We start from the raw sequence: 22,165 nt of genomic DNA on the forward strand, positions 1-22,165 counted from the left end.
CCATGACTCAGTAGGAAAGATTATCCACTGAGAACTACCTGACAAACTGAAACTTCTCCAAACCGACCATCTACCTTATTATCAATATGTTCCTGACAGAATGCTTGAAAATAACAATTACAAGCTATACTGAGACCGCACTATGCTTACAGACCAACCAGTAGCGCCTAATAGACCATATCTCATACTAGTTAATAAACTTACTAGGCAAACAACACTTATTGATATGGCGATAGCCAACACAAATAATTTACGTGTTAAATACAACTAAAAGATTACCAAGTACAGAGATCTAGAAATACAAATCGGAAGACAAGGGAGAATGGAAAGTACCCAGACAGTACCTATTATTCTATCTACTACTGGTGTTATTCCCATGATTCGCATAAAAAAAGATCTTAATGCTAGCAATAATAAGACTGACATCAAAGATCTTTCCAATATGTATCATAATTTAATAAATTGAGTTGTTTTTAAATGCACTATGGCAGATATTTAAGATACGAGCCTGAACCATTTCTATTTTAAGATACCTGCCAGATGTCATCTGTCAATGTGAGACCAATTTTTTAATCCATGTTAAACTTTTTTGAAAGGTTGACCCTTTTTTATAAGCAAAAAAGGTTTTATAACAAGCATAATTTGGAAAATTGGCAATTTTTTTGCATATCCTGGGTTAATAAATTATTATACAAAAACTGTTAAACTGAACCTAACTAAATTTATCATAGGTTTCAGTCGTACTATAAAGTTTTTCTGAAAGGAATTTGAAGGCTGCAAGTTACGTTTAAGCTATTAAAAAAAAATAAAATTTCCTTTTTTGTACCTTTTTTTCCAATTATTGCAATTTTTATACAGTACACATTAAACTTTAAATTTATAGCAAGCCATCTGTTACGTAAAATTGGAAAACAAAACTTTTATAGTGCATAAGTTTTTTTGTACGAGCAATATATCTCGAGTTATAGGTGAAAATATGGACGCAAAAAGCAAAAATTCTCTTTTTCTTTAGATTTTTTTTTTGATACAAGGTACATTCTAAAGTGATTCCAGCAACAAAAATAGACGCCTATAGAAAATGTCCAATTCAAAACAGATCCCGCCTTGACTACTATGATAACAAATATTTAAATTTTAAAGCAATTTCTATTTTATCTCACTCCAAAACTTGTTCTTTATTTGTTGAACTATTGGCAATTTTCACAAATCGAGGAAGAAACTAAACAATCACCTAAATATCTTTTTTAACATAGGATAGATCAACTTTTCCAATGTGGTACTTATCCTGAATCAGAGAGTAAAATTTTATTACAAAGTAAAAATTTAGCATGAACATTCTACTATAGAGTTAAAATTTATCGAAGGAAAAATTTAACGTTACACCGGTATGATATCTTTTAACAAATATAAATATTTTTTAAAAACTCACCTTTAAGATACGTTACATTCTTCATTCGCACTTTGCGCATCTCTCATTTGTTGCTTAGCCTTTCGAGAAGCTCTTCTTATCAACGATCTGGATCTGGGTTTTGACAAAGTATCTTTAGCGACCTCCGATGGACCTGGTTTTTCTTTGTCCAATGCCGGACTAGCATTTCTTCGACCACCTTTGTTTACATATGCACTGGAACGCCTTTTTAATCCACCCTGGTCATCTGTGTCACGTGGTAATATCCGAGAAAGCGTTAAGAAGGTGCGAAATATTTCCTTGATATTTATGTCGTCTTTAGCTGAACATTCCAAAACTTTAATTCTGTAAAAAAAGACAAAATGTTATAATCCTCTATTACTATTGACGGTTTATAATAAATTGCTTTTAAATTTCTTATAAAATCTTTTTCAATGCATATTTATGACAGTTCACAAAACAACATATAATTTCTTTTTCATTCATTCAGTTTAAAATCACAATTTGTGTGACAATTAATAATTTTGTATCCAATTCTGTATTTTAACCGTTTCAAAAGTTTCTAATTATTTTTCAGAGTTTTAAAAATGTATTAATATAATTTCTGGTTAATATTCAAATTAATGTTGCTCACGCCATTTATCCGCCGAGTGCGGTAGCACCTAAATTCTCACAAGGATCCAACTGCATTTCATAATAGTTCCGACTTTGGCCTCAAAATCTGAGCGTTCGTAACCTCCCGGCAATTCATCTCTCTTTTCTGTCTCTGAACGTCCAGTATATAGGACGAAATTTTGTTTGAGTGGTCTCTTGACGAGTTAAGCCGAAAAATTCCTTTTTTCTTTCACATTTCAAATAAATATTTATTTTAGATCTTTACCGGGAGCACTAATAGTTGCCAGAACTATGTTTATTAGATCGAGGTTATCTAAATAGCTATTGCTTTATGGTATGTGTTCTGAAACCAGAATGTACAGTTGGCAGGCATTACACAACACCCTCAACAATTCGAAGAATTACCGTTGTTTGGTATAAGAGCCTTTTGTGAAATATCCCGTTTGCTTAGCCGTCCAATCCTATATAGTTTTATGATGGATATATGTTTTTGCTGCTAATAGATTCAACGTTCCGAAATCCTAGCCTAAGTACATAGTTCGTAAAAATTATATCCTTTCTACAAGCCACACAAGCATTTGGATAATTCAGGTTGTACCAATTTTATATTTTTTTTATTGGACAGTGAAGATTATCTATGAACTAAATGTGATGTGATTTATTATTTGTCTTTTAGTTGCATAAATATCTACATAATATATGTCTACATAAATATTCTCTATATATTATAATTTTTTATGTGAACGAATTTCGAAATTTGGAATAAAATATTATTTTATTTTCATATAAGAATTTCTCATTGATAATCTAATGCCAAGATATAAAATTACATCCTAAACAATTACTGTTTATTTCTTTTCCGGAATTACGTAATTCTCCTAGAAACTTTTTGTTCTTTAAAAATAATAAAGGTTAGCTTTGTTTTGAATTTTTCATATTATTTTTTTTGTCTGAGCTCGTTTCCTTACAAGGGTAAACTATTAAAGGATGGTGCCCAATTCTTTTAATTTTAAGGAAAATACAACCAGCTTGTATCAGATTTTTGACAGAACCACATCAAAACTCTTCTCAAGACAAGCAAAAGGGCCTAGATTATTTGTGTACATAAGTAAGTAGTTTGCTTACGTTACAGTAAAATTTCACAATCATATATTTAGCTGACACACCTCCATTTCAGGAATCATTAAGTTCCTTTTTGATTATTACTTTTTAAATTTTACCTTTTTTAAACAAAACTTAATTTTACCTTTACATTACCAATTTATGCTATTGACTGTTACCAATTTATGCTATTATAATTGTTTTTCACTTAATTGGAGGCAAAGTTATTAGTTGCTGTTAGTTTTATAAGGTTATTTTTGGTTTCGTATATTTTGAGATGATAAAAGAATAAGCAGCTGAGTATTTTTTTAGAACATGAATTATCTTCTGTGCCTCCGTGGACAACTCAGGAAAATAATTTTGGACACCAGAGCCAACGTACTGCTGAGTGGATTGAAAATCAAAATTTTAGCTGTGAAATAGATTATGAAATATCTTCATATTATAGCCCTAGTCAAAGTGCTCAAAAAGTTAATTTAGACGACATACAAAATGATCCACTATCACCTGCAAATACTACCCATAGTAATACTGAGTTAAAAGTCTTAACAACCTCACCAATAAACGGTAATGGGGAGCACAATAAAATTTTCAAACACCTTCTTTAATTTTCATATTATCTTAATATCTAATTGTTTATAAAGTTATTTAGTTTAGATTATAGCATATTAAAAAAGTACAATTGGAAAACTTTTTGTCTAGTTTTAGTGATTTGGAGGATGTCACATCTCAAATACTTGCTGTGAAAAATACAAAATCTGAAAATGATATGAGTGCAAGCGAATTTTGCCAAGATGATGATTTAATAGACCTAGATTATGTACCTGATGAGAAACAAGATAATATTACAGAAATTAATGACGAAACCACGGTACCAGAAGGTAACGAATTGAGTCAAAATGTAGCGGATAAAGAGAATGAAAATACCCCAAAGAATGAATCTTCGAAAAGCAGGAAAAGGTTCAAAGACGAGAGTATGTAGAAATCGAAATGAGAAAAAGTTTAAGATTAACTCCGGTCAAGAATATATCTCTAGATTAGGAGAAAAGCATGTAGCAAAATCCATTCTGCCCGGTTGTGGAGAAAACTGTTCATTTAAATGTTCCCAAAAAATATCCTATGAATACCGAAAAGAAATTTTCAATAAATATTACAAGCTAGCCAACAAAACTTTTCAGAGGGAATACTTGGCTCGAAGCATCGAAAAAATACTGAAAAAAGATGATAAAACGTACAAGGAAAAAACATTTACATGTGCTTATTTTCTTAATATCAGAGATCAGAAAATCCGCGTATGCAAACTGTTTTTTAAAACAACATTAAATATATCGAATTGTGCCATAGATACGGTTCTAAAAAAAAAATAATTGAGTATGGTTTTCTAATTAAAGAAGAAAGAGGGACACATTCAAATAGTGCTAATAAAACAAGCGACACTATAACTCGTTATTGATCATATTAATAAGTTACCAAGAACAGAATCTCACTATTGCAGATCGACTACAAAAAGAGAATATCTAGAAGGATCACTAAATATCAGTATGATGTATAGGATGTATAAGGAGAAGTGAACGAACGAAGTGAAGAAGAAGAGGAGAACGTGCCATTTGTGAAACAACACATTTATCAAAAAATTTTCAACACAAGGTTTAATCTTGCACTTTTCAAGTTGAAGAAAGATTTGTGCTTAGTATGTGAAGTGTACAAAAATATAAGTGAAGAAGAAAAAATTAAAAAAAGGGCAGAAATTAGAAAGCTTAATGACGAAAAGGTAGTGTCGCGCCTGGAAAAGGAAAATAATAAGAAATTGGAATCAGAAGATGATAATAGTTTGCTTTCTACATTCGAATTGCAAGCCGTGATACCCCTACCAAATGGAAATGTATCCTCTTTTTATTACAAGAGTAAGTTAAATGTTTTACTTGTTTAAATGTTAAACTTTACAATTTTTAATAATAATACAAAAGAGGGTTTCTGCTACATCTGGCATGAAGGTGAAGCGAAAAGGGGGGCGAACGAAATATCAACATGCGTTTTTAATTACATAAAAAAGTATGGCATAGGAAAACAGGTTGTGTTTTATATCGAGAATTGTTCCACCCAAAACAAAAACAGATTTTTAGCAACTATGTATTGGTATTCAGTGGAGCACTTAGATGTTCAACAAATACTTCACAAATATTTAATTGTTGGACATACTGAAAATGAGGGTGACTCATGAGGGCATTCATGCATAGAAAAAGAGAGAAGAAGAATATAAAAAAGCGGACCAATTTTCATTCCCTCTTAAGTTATTACCATTGTAAAGTCGGCCAAGAAAAAGGGCAATCCGTACTCCGTTACTGACATGTCCACAGAGGTTTTTATAGATTGGAAGAAAATAAACTCAATGATGGGCAAACATTTTAATACAAATGAAAATGGAGAAAAAGTTACTTGGAATGAAATTAGAATTATACTGGTTAAAAAGGTAGAAACCAATAAAATTTTCTATAAGACATCCTATGCCGATCAAGCATACCTGTAAATAAGTAGAAGGATCTTATCAGCTTATGAAATGATAATCTAATTACTTAGAAATATCATAATTTTTTCATGTCACTTAATGCATCTTCAGAAAATAATGATTCCGAGAGTGAATAAAGTTTAATTATAGACACCTACTTATTTGTTGTTTTAATTTTTTAAATAAAGTAATTGCTTTTCTTTATTCTGTTGTTTTTATTATATTTTTATATGGGGGGTAACATCAAAACCAATATTAAATTATAGGGTAACACTAAGACAAATACTAGATATTCTATTTTTTTTTCAAGGAGTTTAGTGCAACAGTAGGACAAGTTATATTTTTTTTTAAATTTAAACTTCTATCTTTTTTATACCTAAACACTTTTATTTGCCTTGATATTTTGTACTCGTATCGTAAAAATTATTATGATTGACTATTTACTAGTGATTTTATTACAGATTTAAAATACACACAACTTTTAAAATCGATTTTCTGGCAAACAAAGATTTTGCACATGGCTTATTGTTGCTCTGAGGCGACGATATATTATGTCAAAGAGGTAGTACTGGTGACAATGATGCGACTGCGCTCAGCTGGTGCAAACCTTGATATAAAAATGGGATAATTGAGAACTTGTTTCCGGCGGGGAGACCTGGATGCGCTACCCCTGCTACAGGCAGACTGCGACTCAATAAAACCAAAGTTTGTCTTTGACAAATCCTACAAAACTCGAAACAAGACAGTATAGGTAGACAAACGTTGCAAATACCTTTTGCATATACACCGATGGCTACAAAATGGGAGCAGACTCAGGATGCGAAATATACTCCAGATCAAGAAACCTAACAATAAGGTGGAGTATGGGCAAAAGTGCCAGGGTAGTTCAGACATAACTGGCTGGTATCTTTATAGCTGCAAAAGAGATAACCCAAAAAGGTATAGCCGGGAAAACTATAATAATCTGCACAGATAGCGGACAAGCGCTACTTACCTTGAATAGACCACGTGTCACATCAGGGTTAGTAATGGAGTGTCACGAGTCACTAACTCAAGCTTCGGATGGTAATACCATCATCCTGATGTGGATTAAAGGACACGATAGAAATAAAGGCAACCGCATTGCTGACTAATTCGCTAGCAAAGGCGGCATGCCTTAGACTTTTACTACCTGGGGATCATTTTAGTTGGTCAACTACAACAATCGCGGAAATTGTCGAATGTCACTCCGATACGCAAACCATAAAAAGATGGAAAGGAGGGCAAGGATGTCCTTGAAACTTTGAATAGTCATCATCAAAGAAGTACTTGGGAATGACCAGGAAAAACCTACGCTTGACAGTTCATGTTTTAACTGGTCACTGTCAACTAAGCAGAGACCTCCACACACTGGTGCTAGTAGACACATCTCTATGTAGGAAGTGTGAACGAGAAGACGAAACTGTAGAGCATGTCCTATGTGAATGCCCGGAGTTATCGTTAATACGAGAGTACTCGATCGGCGAGTCCTGGCCCACACCTACCTTCATAAGGAAGATGTCTCTTGGTGATTTGTCCACCTTCCTAGAAATGGCAGGATGGACGATAAGCTAAGGACGACAGCTTTCTGGGAGGATGCACAATGGGTCAATTGTAGCTTAAATGCTGTGAAACTTAACTCGCCCTCCCTATTCTACAGATACACATCCCTCCCTCATCATTAGTATATAAGATAAATCTTTTTCCACACTTTATTTTTCAATCGACCATGTTATTCCTAATTCACCCCATTTATCTTATAATCAAATAATGTAATCTTTCTATCCTTTTCTAATGTGAGTTTCAAATACGACTGATCAATTTAATTTTATAGTCAATTCATAAAATAAAAATAAATATTAAAAAAACTATTCTTCTCAATTTTAATAAAATAATTATATAAAATTATAATATAGATAACAACAGATCGGTCCTTGATCTGGTTTAGAAATCAGGGAACCTGAAAATTTTGGAATAGGGACATATGGTGCCTGGTTAGTTATCCAATTACATTGCCATTTTGCCGTATAATTAAGTATGTTATCTTCAACTTAAACCCAATCATTGTTTTGTTTTGCATTTAGTTACGCAAGTACTTCAAAAAGTAAGTAATCTTAACCACAATCTAACAGACAAAATTTTAAATTCACGTTTTTCCTAATTTAGCACTTACTTAGTACTTACTGTTTTGGGTTCACTGAAGATGGGCTGATTAGTCCGAAAACGTTCTGAACTTTATTATATTCGATTGGAATTTTTTTATTTAATTTTTTAATAATAATATACTACTTGCAACACTGAAGTTGAAAGAACAAAAATGATCCTCAATAAGAAAAGTGGAAGGTGGCTGTTCCCAGAAGATATAACACTTTACGAAGAAAGTATTAAGACTAGTTTGGATACACACGACTTAGAGAATATCAGCATCAATGAAATGAACAATAATATTACTCAAATATTGAAAGAAGCTGAAAAGAAATACTGTCCTCGTCCTGAAAACAATAACAAAAAATTAAGCCACAACACAAAACATCTTCTAGAGGAAAGAAGAAAACTTAGGGAAAATCAAGATCATAACCAAAATGAACTAAAAATTTTGAATAAGAAAATTAAAAAGGAAGTTAGAAAAGATCTGAGACGATACAATACGATGGAAATAATTAGAGTAATAGAAGAAAACAAAAGCTTGAAAGTACTCAGACAGAGCATGTCCATTGGAAGAAAAAACGTCAACAAATTAAGAAATGAACAGGGGCAAATCATTGAGGATAGAGTATAAATTATGAACACGATAGAGAGTTTTTATAGACAACTATACAAAAAACAGCAATGTAACCGGAGTAGATCATTACCAAAGATAATCAATCAGGGATCTGAAATTTTACCGGACGTAATACCCAATGAAGTTCGAAGGTCAGTGCAAGAAATGAAAAACAATAAGTCCCCCGGAGGCAATGAAATAGTGGCAGATGCCTTGAAAGTGGCTGGAACAAGATTATGGCAGGTCCTTGCCAAACTATTCACTAGATGTTTGCAGGAAGCAATAGCACCAACCCAGTGGCATAACGCAGAAATTATCATACTTCATAAAAAGACGATGCTACCAACCTCAGGAATTACAGGCACATAAGTCTACTTTTACATATTTATAAACTATTTACAAATTAATTACGAAACGACTAGAAAATAAATTGGAATTTTATCAGCCCATAGAACAGGCGGGTTTTAGAAAAGGCTATGGAACAAACGATCACCTACTGGTAATAAAAAATCTTATAGAAAAATGCACTGAATATAATAAACCACTAGCTTTAATATTTTTAGCCTACGAAAAGGCATTCGACACCTTAAATCAACAAAAAATGTTGGAAGCCTTGACAGAATGCCGAATTGACTATCGGTATATAAATATAACTAAACACATATACCAAAACGCAACAGCCAGTGTTAGAGTGGGTGATCGTTAAACCCAGAAATTCCCGATACAACGTGGAGTACGCCAGGGGCACACCATATCGCCGAAACTGTTCACTACGCTTTTGGAATATATATGGAAAAGGGCAAAACTGACCGACAAGGGCATAAACATAAACAGAGAAAAGCTTAGCCATCTAAGGTTTGCAGATGATATTGTACTAATAGCTGATAGGATAGATGAGGCCAAAGAACTTTTAAATCAGCTCTACCGTTCCTCGCTAGAAGGGAGATTGAAAATAAATATATCTAAAACCCAGATGATGACAAATCTTGTAGTCAGCGAAGATATATGCGTAGGAAAAAGATCCATAGACCAGGTAATGGCCTATAAATACCTAGGTCATGAGATTCGCATAGAAAAAGATAACCAAACCGTTGAGCTTCTCCGTCGTATAAGACTGACTTGGGCAGCCTTCGGCAAGCTGAACCATATTTTTAAATCGTCTGATATACCAATATGACTTAAAAGAAAAACGTTTAATCAGTGTGTTTTGCCAGTGTTAACTAACGGTGCGGAAACGTTGACCATGACAAGGAGAACAGTTCAAAAGATCCGTGTGTGTCAAAGGGCGATGGAGCGTGCTATGTTGGGCGTTTCACTACGAGACAAGATCCCAAATCGCCAGCTACGACAAAGAACAGGAGTGGTTGATGCAGTAGAGAGAGTAGCAACACTGAAATGGAACTAGGCAGGTCACGTGGCCCGAATGACAGATAATAGATGGACAAAGCGGATACTGGAATAGAGACCAAGAGATGATGCCTACCGAAGCAGAGGTCGTTTACCAACACGTTGGACTGACGATCTAAAACGTTGTCATAGGAATTGGATGCAAGAGGCACAAGATCGAAATAAATGGAAAATTATGAGGAAAATCTATGTCCAGCAGTGGATAAGCGAAGATTGAATGATGATGATGACTTGCAATAAAAATTTTTAACTTCGAGGTTCGAGTTTTTTTTGAATATATTTTCATTCATCATTAGTCTCGTTAACCGGCAATTATCTATGTGAAATATAGGGAGCTGGAGAAGGTATAAAGGTAATAATAAAGAAAATTAAAAAATAACGGAAAATAGGGTTTGAATAATATCGTAAAATATTGTTTTCTCTTTCAGCACTATTCCAGCTAAAGGTAAATGCATTCTGCTTTTAAAATTTTAAAAAGCTTTGTTAAACTTCAATTTTTGTTGGCAAAGCAAACTTTCTAATAGGTCAAGTATTATATTTTCTAGGGATTATAAATACCCAAGGCAAGCGCATTTCAATGCTTCGATAAGGAAGTAAAAAATAATAAAGTATCGCCGAAACGGTTGCGGTTGAGTATAAAAGTGGGGCTCACCTTTTGCAGCAAATTCTTTTAATATACGAACGCTGAATAACAAAGGCAGCAAGCAAAAACCTATCATTGCCGTTTCGAGGATTTTTAACAAGTGGGTAAATTTTGATAAATTCACTAAAATTTTAAGTTTTTCAACTTCTTTATAATAAAACAATAATTTTTATTACAATGACGTAGGTCATATTACAACTTATACAAGGTGAGATTTTAGTGAGATATCGGTCGATAATTATTATATAGAATATCCAAAAAACTTATTTAGAAAAAATGTAGGCAATGATATTATTCATACTTGGAAAATATGTGGAATTCTACAGGGTGATTAATACCTATGTGGTATAGCAAACATACAATTTCTTAAATGGGACACCCTATATATTTTTTCATATTTATATTCCCCTCATAATTCTTGTTCTTATGCATATTTATATTCCCCTCATAATTCTTGTTCTTATGCATATTTATATTCCCCTCATAATTCTTGTTCTTATACTATTGGGATTTGCATTAGTATACAACAACGTATTTAACAAGTAACGACTATTTTTATTTCGAAATTAATATATAATCAACACTATGTATATAAAAAAGTAATGCTAAACAAATATTTATTTTATATAATAAAGTAAAAAATATATTGTAGATATTAAATTAAGTTTAATTGAAATTATTGACAAAAACTTGTATACAGGGTAAACTACAAAACAAAATTACGATTTTTTCAATTTTTTTAAGAAGATCACCCTATATTTTATTTTTTATTTAGTATATTAATTATACTCTTTAATTTTTGTATAGCATTTCGTATACCTAAACTCATTACTTTTCGAGATATCTTTGGTTTTCTTCAAATTTCGGAAATACATCCAATTTTTGTAAATATAAATAAGTATTGAGTATTGAGTGATAATATAACAAAATTATTTTTAATCAATAAGTAACTAACAAAACATAAATCATAATAATAAGCAATAAATGTATCAATAAATGTGATAATATGGAAATATCATATTTCCCCAATGAAATAAAAGATTACTAAAATTCCTACAAGATAATGTTTTGTACAACAATATAACAAGATTATTTTTATTTAATAAATAACTCACACAAAACATAAAGCAAAACAACATAATACAAAACAAAATAACAATTTTTAGATTGTTATATCAACAAGTAATCTAAGCCACGAATTTTTAATAAAACATTCCTAACTGCCGATTGTGACGCGCAGTTATTAATAACTAAAAGGCCATTTGTGTCAGAAAGGTGAAATATATATATATATATATATATATATATATATATATATATATATATATACATATATATATATATATATATATATATATATATATATATATATATATATATATATATATATATATATAGTTCAGCTCAACAGGCCTCAAAGGCCCAATGCTTCAACGGATTTCTTCCATTTCTTTCTATCTTGTGCTTTTTCCAATCTTGTACCCGCAGCGACTTCAGATCTTCTTTTGCCGACTCCAGCCATTTTCTTCCTTCCTTCATTCTTGCTATATGCCCGAGCCATCTTAATCTTTGAATTTTAGCGAGTCTTGTTATTTTTGGTTGCCCATATATTTGCATTATTTCTTCATTCGTTCTTCTTCGCCAGATGTTTCCCTCTTTTACACCTCCGTATATCCTTCTAAGAATTTTTCGTTCCCATCTATCTAATTTTACTTCTATATCTTTATTTAGTGTCCAGGTCTCGCTAGCATAGAGTACTGTAGGTCCGATAACTGTTGTATATATTCGTTTTTTTGCTGTTCTGGATATTATCTTCGACTTCAGTATCTTAGTCAGGCTCCCAGCACTCTTACTACCTTTGGCCATTCCTGTTTATGATTTCTTGGTTCTCTTCTTTCCTATTTGTTAGTGTCACTCCCAAGTAATCGAACTGGCTAACAACTTCAAAGATATATTCTTTACTTTGCTTTGTATCTTAAAGGACTGTCTTAGATGATTTTCGTTTCTCCTCATCACCATATATTTTGTTTTTTCTTCGTTTATTTTTAAACCATATTCCCTGGCTATTCTTTCTATTCTAGTAAAGAGTTCTCTTAATTCTGCAGGTCTCCTTGTTACTAAGGTAACATCATCTGCATATGCTACGCATTGCTGCCTGTGATGATATATTGTGCCTCTAGTGTAGATGTTACATTCTCGTAAAATCTTCTCTAAGATCAAATTGAAAAAATCTGTTGATAACGGGTCACCTTGTCGCAGACCTCTGTTGGTGATAAAGATATCCGAAACCCGTCCTTCTAACATGACTTTACTTTTAGTATCATTGATTATGCATTTAGTCAGTCTTACTATTTTTGGTGGAAATTTAAAATATTCTAGTGCTTCATATACTTTATTTCTTTTTATAGTATCATATGCCTGTCTAAAATCAATAAACAGCATGTGTAATGTTAGGTTGAATTCATATGAGCTAGCTAAAATTTGTTTCATTGTAAAAATTTGGTCTATTACCGATCTGTTTGCTCTGAAACCTGCCCAATTTTCAACTATTGTTTTAATTTTATTTCTAATTGATATGGCCAGAATCTTATACACTGTATCTTGTAGAGCTATTCCCCTGTAATTTTTACATTCTGTAATGTCTCCTTTTTTATGCACTGGACATAAGATTGCTTCTTTCCACTGATTGGGTATTTTTTCTTTGATCCACACTTCGCGTATTAACTCAGCGATTTCTTCTTGCACCATTTCGCCACCTACTTTTAGAAGCTCAGCAATGATACCATTTTCACCAGGTGCTTTGTTGTTTTTTAAGTTTTTTATGATTTCTATAATTTCTTCCTTGGTAGGTACTTCTTCATTTACATCTGGGTCCCTTACTTCTTTATGTTGTAGTTGCGTTTGTTCTCTTTCATCTTGGTCGTCCGTACATAATATGGTCTCGAAATAATTGGCCCACCTTCTTAATTTTTCATCTGTTCCACCTAACAGATTCCCCTCTTCATCTTTATAATATCTTGATGTGGTTTTGCACTGGGTTCGGTCTCGTTTTATTTCTTGGTAGAAATTCCTGACTTGTTTATGTAAAAAATCTTCTTCAATACGAACTAGTTTCTGCTCTAAACTGGACCGCTTCTTCTTTCTACATATCTTCTTTGCTTCCCGTCTTTTTGCGGCATAAGCTTTTTTACTTTCTTTACTATTTCTTATTATGCTATTTATTCTAGCTTTATTTCGGTCACTAATGGCTTTCTTACAATCCTCATCATACCAATCCGTTTGTTTACATTGTCTGTTTCCTGATAATACTGAGTCGGCTGCTTCTTGAATTTTTTCTTCTAGTTGTACCCATATGCTTTCTATATCATTTACTGTTGTCTGGCTTTTCAGTTTCTCTTCAATTTGCTGCCTGAATTTTTTCTTAACTTCTCCCTCCTGAAGTAGTGCACCGTTATATCTTTTTATTTTTTTACAACTAGTATTATTAATTGTGGGTATTAATTGCTCCATTTTCAGAAAGGTGAAATAGTGGACTGAAAAAATGACAGTTTTTATATTGTTAAACCGTAAACGGTAGGCTTTGAAAATGACAGTTTTTACCTTTTTAATCGGTCTGTGTGGCTTGTTTTTATTGTTAAAATTGATTGTTTCTGTACAAGAGTTAACAGATATGATCTGGGTATTAGGAGAAAGTTAGAGAAATTGCTTAATTGCATCCAGAATATATCAAGAGCGATATCCTGAACGGAGGAAGACAAAGAGCTTTTGAAAATTTAATGAATAGTTTTGTTCTTGCACTGGGTCAGTTTTATATGAAAAAAATTAGAGAACAAAAACTGTTTTAAGTGAAGAAAAGAAATATAATGTACTGATAGTTTCTACAGAAGATTTCCACATCAGCACCCGTGAAATTTCACGTCAACACGACATTAGTCAAACTTCGACGGCAAAAATTCTTTGAAAACGTAAACTGCATCCTTACAGACTCTAGTTACATCAAAAATTGACAGTTGGTGATTATCAATGCAGATTCGCTTTTTGTCAATTGTCTTAGCATCAGATGCAAAGAGATCGATTTTTTTTTTCGATTATGTGCTTTTAGAAGATGAGGCCACATTTCACAAAAATGGAACGGTGAATCGGCATAACTTTCATTACTATGCATTATCCAGTCATTAGAAGCCGACCAGTGCGAAGGTGTTTTCAAGGTACTGTTATCATTTTTTAAAAAAAACTGTGTTTGTTTAATTTAAATCAGTATAATCAGGTGGGAAATAATTTAAATCGATTGTTAGACTTAGTTATATTATCAGATACATGTCATGTAAGTCGCGATAATGCACCACTTGTTCAAGAAGATTTACATCATCCAGCATTAATGATAAATATTAATGATTTTCAGAAAAAGGAAACCAGTTTTGTGGCTCATTCTAAAACTAAAAGATATAATTTTAAAAAAGCAAATTTTCCTTTACTGTACTCAGAATTTCTTAATTGCGACTGGAATTTTTTAGATATGTCTGATGATGTAAATACAGTCCTAGAATTATTTTATGCTAAGATATATGAATTATTTGATATGTGTGTACCAATATACAGAAATTATAAACATCAATATCCTACATGGTACAATGCGGAGATAATTAGAATGATAAAAATGAAATCAAAAAATATCACAAATTATAAGAAAACAGGTAATATACTTTATATGCATGAATTTAAAAGGTTGCGAAAAATAATTAAACAAATGATTAAAACTCAATATAACGTTTATCTTGAAAAAATTCAGAATAGTATTTCTAACGAATCTAATAATTTCTGGGCATATGTTCATGCAAAGAATAAAACTTCTAGAATCCCAGGTGAAATGTGTTACAACGGCGATACATTTAATAATCCTCGCGATATAATCCATGCTTTTAAGGTGTTTTTTGAAAAAGTTTATTTACCTGTCGACAACAATGTATTAAATAATCAAGAATGTAGTGATATCTACTTACCTACTATTAATTTTAACGAATTTCAAGAAAATGAAATTTTAGTAGCATTTCAAAGAATTAAAAATAAAATGACATCCGGACCGGATAATATTCCAGCATTTTTAGTGAAAGATTGTTCTCGGGTATTTGTAAAGCCACTTCAAAAAATTTTTAACTTATCAATAAAAACGGGAACTTATCCCGAATTATGGAAAAATGCAAAAATATGCCCTGTATTCAAAAACGGAACGAAATCTGATGTATCCAATTACAGACCGGTATCTTTGTTATCCAATTTTTCAAAGGTTTTCGAAGTAACTCTATATAATCGTATTTACCCTTCTGTTAGGGGATGGATATCACCTTATCAACATGGCTTTATAGATAAACGTTCTACTGTATCAAACTTAGCTGTAATAACTCAATATATTTCAGATGTTTTGGATGTACAAGGTCAAGTAGATGTGATATATACTGATTTTTCTAAAGCGTTTGATAAGGTTGATCACAAATACCTTCTCTTTAAATTATCAAATTTGGGATTTGCTGGAAACATTTTAAAGTTACTGGAAAGTTACTTAATAGGTAGGAACCAATTTGTATCCTATAATGGTTTCATATCAGAATTAATCTGTACTACATCCGGTGTTCCACAGGGATCAAATTTAGGTCCATTGTTGTTCCTATTATATATCAATGATTTATTTTTAGATATCAATAACAGAAAATTGTGTTTTGCGGATGATCTTAAAATATACTGTGAGATTAAAACAATTGCTAACTGTATAGATTTACAGAACGATCTAAATTATATAGATACTTGGTGTGTAAAAAACAAACTTTTTCTTAATGTCAATAAGTGTAAAGTAGTAAGTTACTCTAGAAGGGAAAATAAGGTTGATTTTAATTATGTAATTCAGGGGTCAGATCTTGAAAAATGTAATAGCATTAAAGATTTAGGAGTTATATTTGATTCAAAATTAACCTTTAACAACCATATTGAGCAGAAAGTAACCGATGCTATGAAAATGTACGGTTTTATCATCAGAAACTGTAGAAATTTTAGCGATATAAGACCGATTAAACTGCTGTATCTATCGCTGGTGCGAACAAAACTAGAATATTGTAGCTTAATTTGGTATCCCATTTATAAATGTTATATGCAACAGATTGAAAAGGTACAACGGAAACTTTTAAAATATTTAGCTTTTAAGGTTGATGGAGTATATCCTGTCCATGGTTATGATTACGATTTGTTATGTAACAGGTTTAATATTGTAAGTTTAGAGTTAAGAAGAATTATATTTTCGGTTTCATTTTTATATAAGTTGTTACACAACTGTATTGACTGCAGTGATATATTAGGTCAAATTAGATTTAATGTGCCAAGAATTACTTCCAGGTCGACTATCGTGTTTACTTGTCCACGTGCGAGAACAAATATGTTACTGAAGTCACCCATTTATATTATGTGCAATAATTATAACAAAATATGCAACCATTGTGATATTTTCTCATGCTCAATTAATCATCTGGTTGATACCGCACTGGTTTATGGAGTACATTAGATTGTTCATTTTTTTGTGTATTTTTTTTTATTTCTTATATACGTAGTGATTTGTTTGATTATATTGTTCTCACTCTTTATTTTGTTTTTCACCTACTTATTTTTGAACTTATTTTTTTACTTGATATTTTTATATCACCTACTAATGATTTATACTAATTAAAAATGTATCTTAAATTTTTACCCTAGAAATGGGAAACTGTTGGGTAATAAAGCTATTATTTATTTATTTATTTATTTATTTATTTATTTATTTATTAAGAAATCCCTATTTTGTTAATACTTGTAGTCAAATTAGATAGACTATAAATGTTTGGAGTGATATTGTTTGCAATTACGTGTTTGGCCAACATTTTTTTGACGGTTGTGGAGATGGTGCCATATATCTAGATTTTCTAAATAATCACTGGCCAATACTACTGCAAAATGTACCGCTTACTATTCGACAACAAATGTGGTTTTTTTACAAAACGGCGCTCCAGTTCACCACATTGCTCCTATTCACAATCATCTAATTAATAACTTTCCTGAGAGATTGGTAGGCAGAGGAGGACCAATTGTTTGGCCACCGCGATCACCGGAATTCTCTAAAATTGAGTTTTTCATGTGAGGCTATATAAAAGACCTTGTATACCAGAAATTTCCAACATCGCGAGATGATATGAAAAATAGAATAAGAGAAGCTTTTAATAAAATTGACTTACTTATGTTAAGAAATGTGGCTCCATTATTTGAATATCGGTTACAAACTTGTATAGACGCTGAAAGTGGACATTTTGAACATTTACTTTAGAGTTACTTCTACTTACAAAAATTGAATGTATTCCCGAAATTTGAAGACAACTAAAAATATCTCGGAAAATAATAAGTTTATGTATAGTAAATGCTATATAAAAATGAAAGAGTATCATAAATACAAAATTTCTAAAAAATAAAATACAGGGTGATTCATTTAAAAAATGAGAATACCGTAATTTTGTTTTGTAGTTCACTCTGTATACAAATTTTAGTCAATAATTTCATTTAATATATAATAGTCTCCCGTTTTATACCGCTGTCGCGGCTTTGGGAGTATAGCAGGGTAGTCTGCTATATCTAGGGCCTACGGTATACAAGGAAGGTAACATGGCCAGTGCTACGCTTCAGCCGTCTATTATTACCCCTGGTTTTACCCAAGGTACTCATTTTTATTCAGGCTGAGTCGACCTGGGGCCTATAGACATTTTTAAAATGTCTAACGCCCGGTTCCACCAACGTGATCTAAGTAAAATCTTACGTAAGTTTTGCTTAGTCAAAAAAATTTCTTAGTTAAAATCTGCGTTCCACCAAACAAGTTCTTACTTAACTTAACCAAGAAAAAACTTAAATTATCAAAGATACCAACTTCGCAAAATTGTCAAAAATTCTTAACCTGTTGACTCGATATTAACAAAAAAGAAGAAAAATTTGTGTAATTTGTCATTTTTGATGCTGTCTAATGTCATTTCAATCATTATATCAATTATATTTTGGTAATCCTCCTTGTGTATTTTGCGAATTTATTCTGTTGTTAGTCAATAATAGTAAATATTAATTTAAAATTTAGGGATATTTTTAAAAATAGTAATTTATAGTAATAGTATAGTGATAATAATAGTAGTTTTAAACATAGATTATAGTTTTGTTTGGTCAAGAGTTAGAGTGTGGAAGTTTATATTAATATGGAAAAAGTTACCAAAAGAGTGAACTTTTCTACCCAAGGAAAAGAGGAATTGATTTCCTTGGTGTCCAAATACAGGGACATCATTGAAAATAAAAAGACCAATGGTGTGTCTACCAAAGACAAAGATCATGCTTGGGAACAATTAAATTTTGAATTTAATTCAAAAGGTCTTAATACTTTTCGAACTAAGGACCAATTAAAAAAGTATTGGGCTAATCTAAAACAATCGCAAAGGCAGGCAGCAGCAACTCAAAAAATAAATAGAATGAAAACTGGAGGAGGGCCATTCGAGTCTCAGAATGAACCAGATGAGACTGTATTGGAAATAATAAACTGTAAAACAGTCGTTGGGTTGGACAACCCGTATGATGATGAATATGTACTGGATGAAAGCCTTTTTGTAGTAACAGGTATGTAATCTTCAATATTTAATATACAATTCAAATTATTTAATTTTTTTTGTTTTCAGAGACAGAAAATCAAATAGAGGATTGTACTCATGTAGAGTTTCAGAGTAGTCAGTTTAGTGTGAGTGATAATTCAACCTTTATTAGACCAAAGACTGATAACATTTCAAACTGCAAGCAGTTAACTAATATTTGCGAAGGTAAGCAACATTCTAAACACAAAAATCTGCAAATTTTGCAATGTTATGCCAATTGACCCACTTCATTTTGCAACTGGACAATAGTACATACATAATTGAACAATTGGAAATTATAATACCCAATGAAATAAGGATTTTAGCTCCTAATATTAATGATTATACTAAAAATTAGCATATACATTTGCCTTGCCATCCAAAAAGAGCATAAAAATAGAGTAACCTCTGTTATGAAAATTGATAAAAATTATTAGTAGTGGTAAAGAACTATTGCTAGTGGCCATACTATATAGTTATTAATAGTATGGTGTCCAACTATTGATAGTTGCTGATATTGATTGATATATGAAAAAAATAATTTATTTTTATTTATTTATTTAACTAAATATAACTTACATGTATGTACAATACATAATTCAATGTATTGTTCTTCTAATAAATAATAAATTGTATATGCTCACATGTTCATTAGAAATAATTTTAACACTTTATAAACCCACATACTCCATGCCATGCTACCACCTGATATTGTAGTATAGCTCTAACATTACAATTACATTTATGTTTGTTTCGAACTTTAACCTTAAAATTAAATATGTGTACCTTTTTCAGATTCACAAGATGGAGATAACAAACCGAAGGCGAAACAACAAAAAAACAAATGTAAGATTCCAAGTAATGATCCACCAAAAATAGTAGATTTAAAGGCCCAGTATCTTGGGTACCAAATAGAAGAAATGAAAGAGAGGCTGGAAATAAAGAAAGAAGAGAGGGCCTTTCAAGCAAAACTCCAGGCCCTACAAATAAAACAAAAAGAAGTAGAGTTGGAAATAATGCTTCAACAAAAAAGAAAACTTATGTTCGAGAATGAAGCGCTAGAGAATGAAATAAAAAAAAAAATGTAAACAATAATCATTTAATAATATTTCAATAAAAAGTCATTATTTATTATATTATTATTTCTGTTATATACTGACACATTGTAGTTGATGTCATCTTTTTTATTTATTTATTGGAATAAAATTAACATGTCCATATAACTAAGGTAAAGTATAAAGTATGAAGTCTATTATATAAATATAGTATAGCCTAGTATATAAATTTTATATACTACGATTTTTGTGGAGTATAATTAGTTGTTATATATTTGTTTGCAATACATTTTAAGCCAATGACTGTTCTATGTTTAAAAATATAAAAGTATTGAAATTGCATAGAAGTTAATAAAGTATACATAAAAAAAAATAAAAGAAAAATATAAAATGAAAATATGTGTAGTATAGTGAAACTTTAGAATTGATCAAAAAGACATAATGATATTCATGGTAAATATTTTTGGTATTTCTTTATTCTCGCTAACATTAAGGCTGAGTAAAATAGTTTTCAATAAAAAGTCTTCTAATTTGATCATTATTTCGGTTTCCTGCTGGCACAATGTAATTGTCATCTATCACAATATATTCACCAATATCATCATTGGCTGGAGGTTGTGGTTCGCCTTGCCTGACTGCTACATTATGCAGACAAGCTGTGGCAACAATAATGGGTAATACACTTCTCAAACTTAATCGGCATCCATATGCTATAATAGGGAATCTTCGCTTCCAAACACCAAACAGTTGTTCCACCTTTACTCTCGTTCCTATGTGAACTTCATTATAACGCCTTTCAGCATTTGTTTGCGGATTTCTGAGAGGAGTTAACAAAAAGTTGGTGCATGTGTAGCCGCCATCTCCTAAAATTATTGTAATTTATTAGTGATTATTAGTTACATGTAGGTGAGGAAAATGTGTGAGTATTTAATTAATTACAGATAGACATCACTATATTAATGTCAGTGATCATATCACCAGTGGGATTCCATACAGATTGTAAGTATTGTCCTGTATAAGACAGACACATATAAAAAAGAAATAACAATGTTTTTGTGTAATATAAAATGCTCACCTAATAAAACTCCATTTGCAAAATCTCCTTTCCAATAAATCTTTGTTTCACTACTGAATTGTTTAGAATGGTTTGGTCATGGGCAGATCCAGGCCATCGTACTGTTATATTTTGGAACAGACCATCAGCTGAGCATACTGCTTGAACGTTAATACTAAAGTATTCTTTTCTGTTCCTGTAAATTTCTGAATCATTTCCCCCTATAACAAAATAGTAACATTATAGTTATATGCAGTAGTTAAGTGACTTTTTAAATACACACTCTTACCAGGTGATGTTATTTTTATGTGAGTGCCATCAATGCATCCAACCACTCTTGGGAACCCTCTCATTTCATACCATTTATTCTGTTGCTCTCGAACTTCTTCTATATTATTTGGTAATTGAATGTAGCGAGGTCTCATTGATGCTATTAAGGGGGTAACCCGTTGAACAATCCTACAAACAGATGACTTCGAAGGTCCAAAGATGTCACTTATACTTAATAAATGTCCTCCTGTGGCATATGCTCTTAGACAAATTAAAAACTGGTCCATCGGACTTAAACATTTATTTCTGAAACAAGCAAAACTTTCATTGTAAAGCCCTTTAAACTGATTCAATGTTAAATTTGCCTTACCTTGCACTAGTAAACTGCAACTGTTCTTCTATTTAAGATAATACGTCAAAAGCACTGATTTTTGATAATCGAAATCTTTCAAAAAAATCTGCAGTATATGTTTCAAAATAGCACGATAAACTATACACTTCGGTGGAATTAAAAAAAAAAATATATAGGTATAAATAATCCTATCAACACTAAAATATCTACGTACACTGTATATACACTATCAACTATTATATACTACGTTTTACTATAAATTACGGCAGAATTTATAAAAAATAGGAATATAAAAATTAAATTAGC

At 31.5% G+C, this 22,165-nt stretch overlaps 1 protein-coding gene across 2 annotated transcripts in view; it reads right to left on the bottom strand.

The window, feature by feature from the left end:
- Window positions 1-1,431: 1,431 nt before the first annotated feature.
- LOC140442663 (GTP-binding protein Di-Ras2) overlaps window positions 1,432-22,165 on the bottom strand; it is a 1,562,201-nt gene continuing 1,541,467 nt past the window's right edge. For both annotated transcript variants that reach the window (XM_072533657.1, XM_072533658.1), the window contains one exon: window positions 1,432-1,753. In XM_072533657.1, the coding sequence (XP_072389758.1) occupies window positions 1,432-1,753 (322 nt within the window). The remainder of the gene's footprint in view (window positions 1,754-22,165) is intronic.

Source organism: Diabrotica undecimpunctata, chromosome 6 (genome assembly GCF_040954645.1).
Source record: "Diabrotica undecimpunctata isolate CICGRU chromosome 6, icDiaUnde3, whole genome shotgun sequence".
In the NCBI taxonomy this organism is placed as follows: domain Eukaryota; kingdom Metazoa; phylum Arthropoda; class Insecta; order Coleoptera; family Chrysomelidae; genus Diabrotica; species Diabrotica undecimpunctata.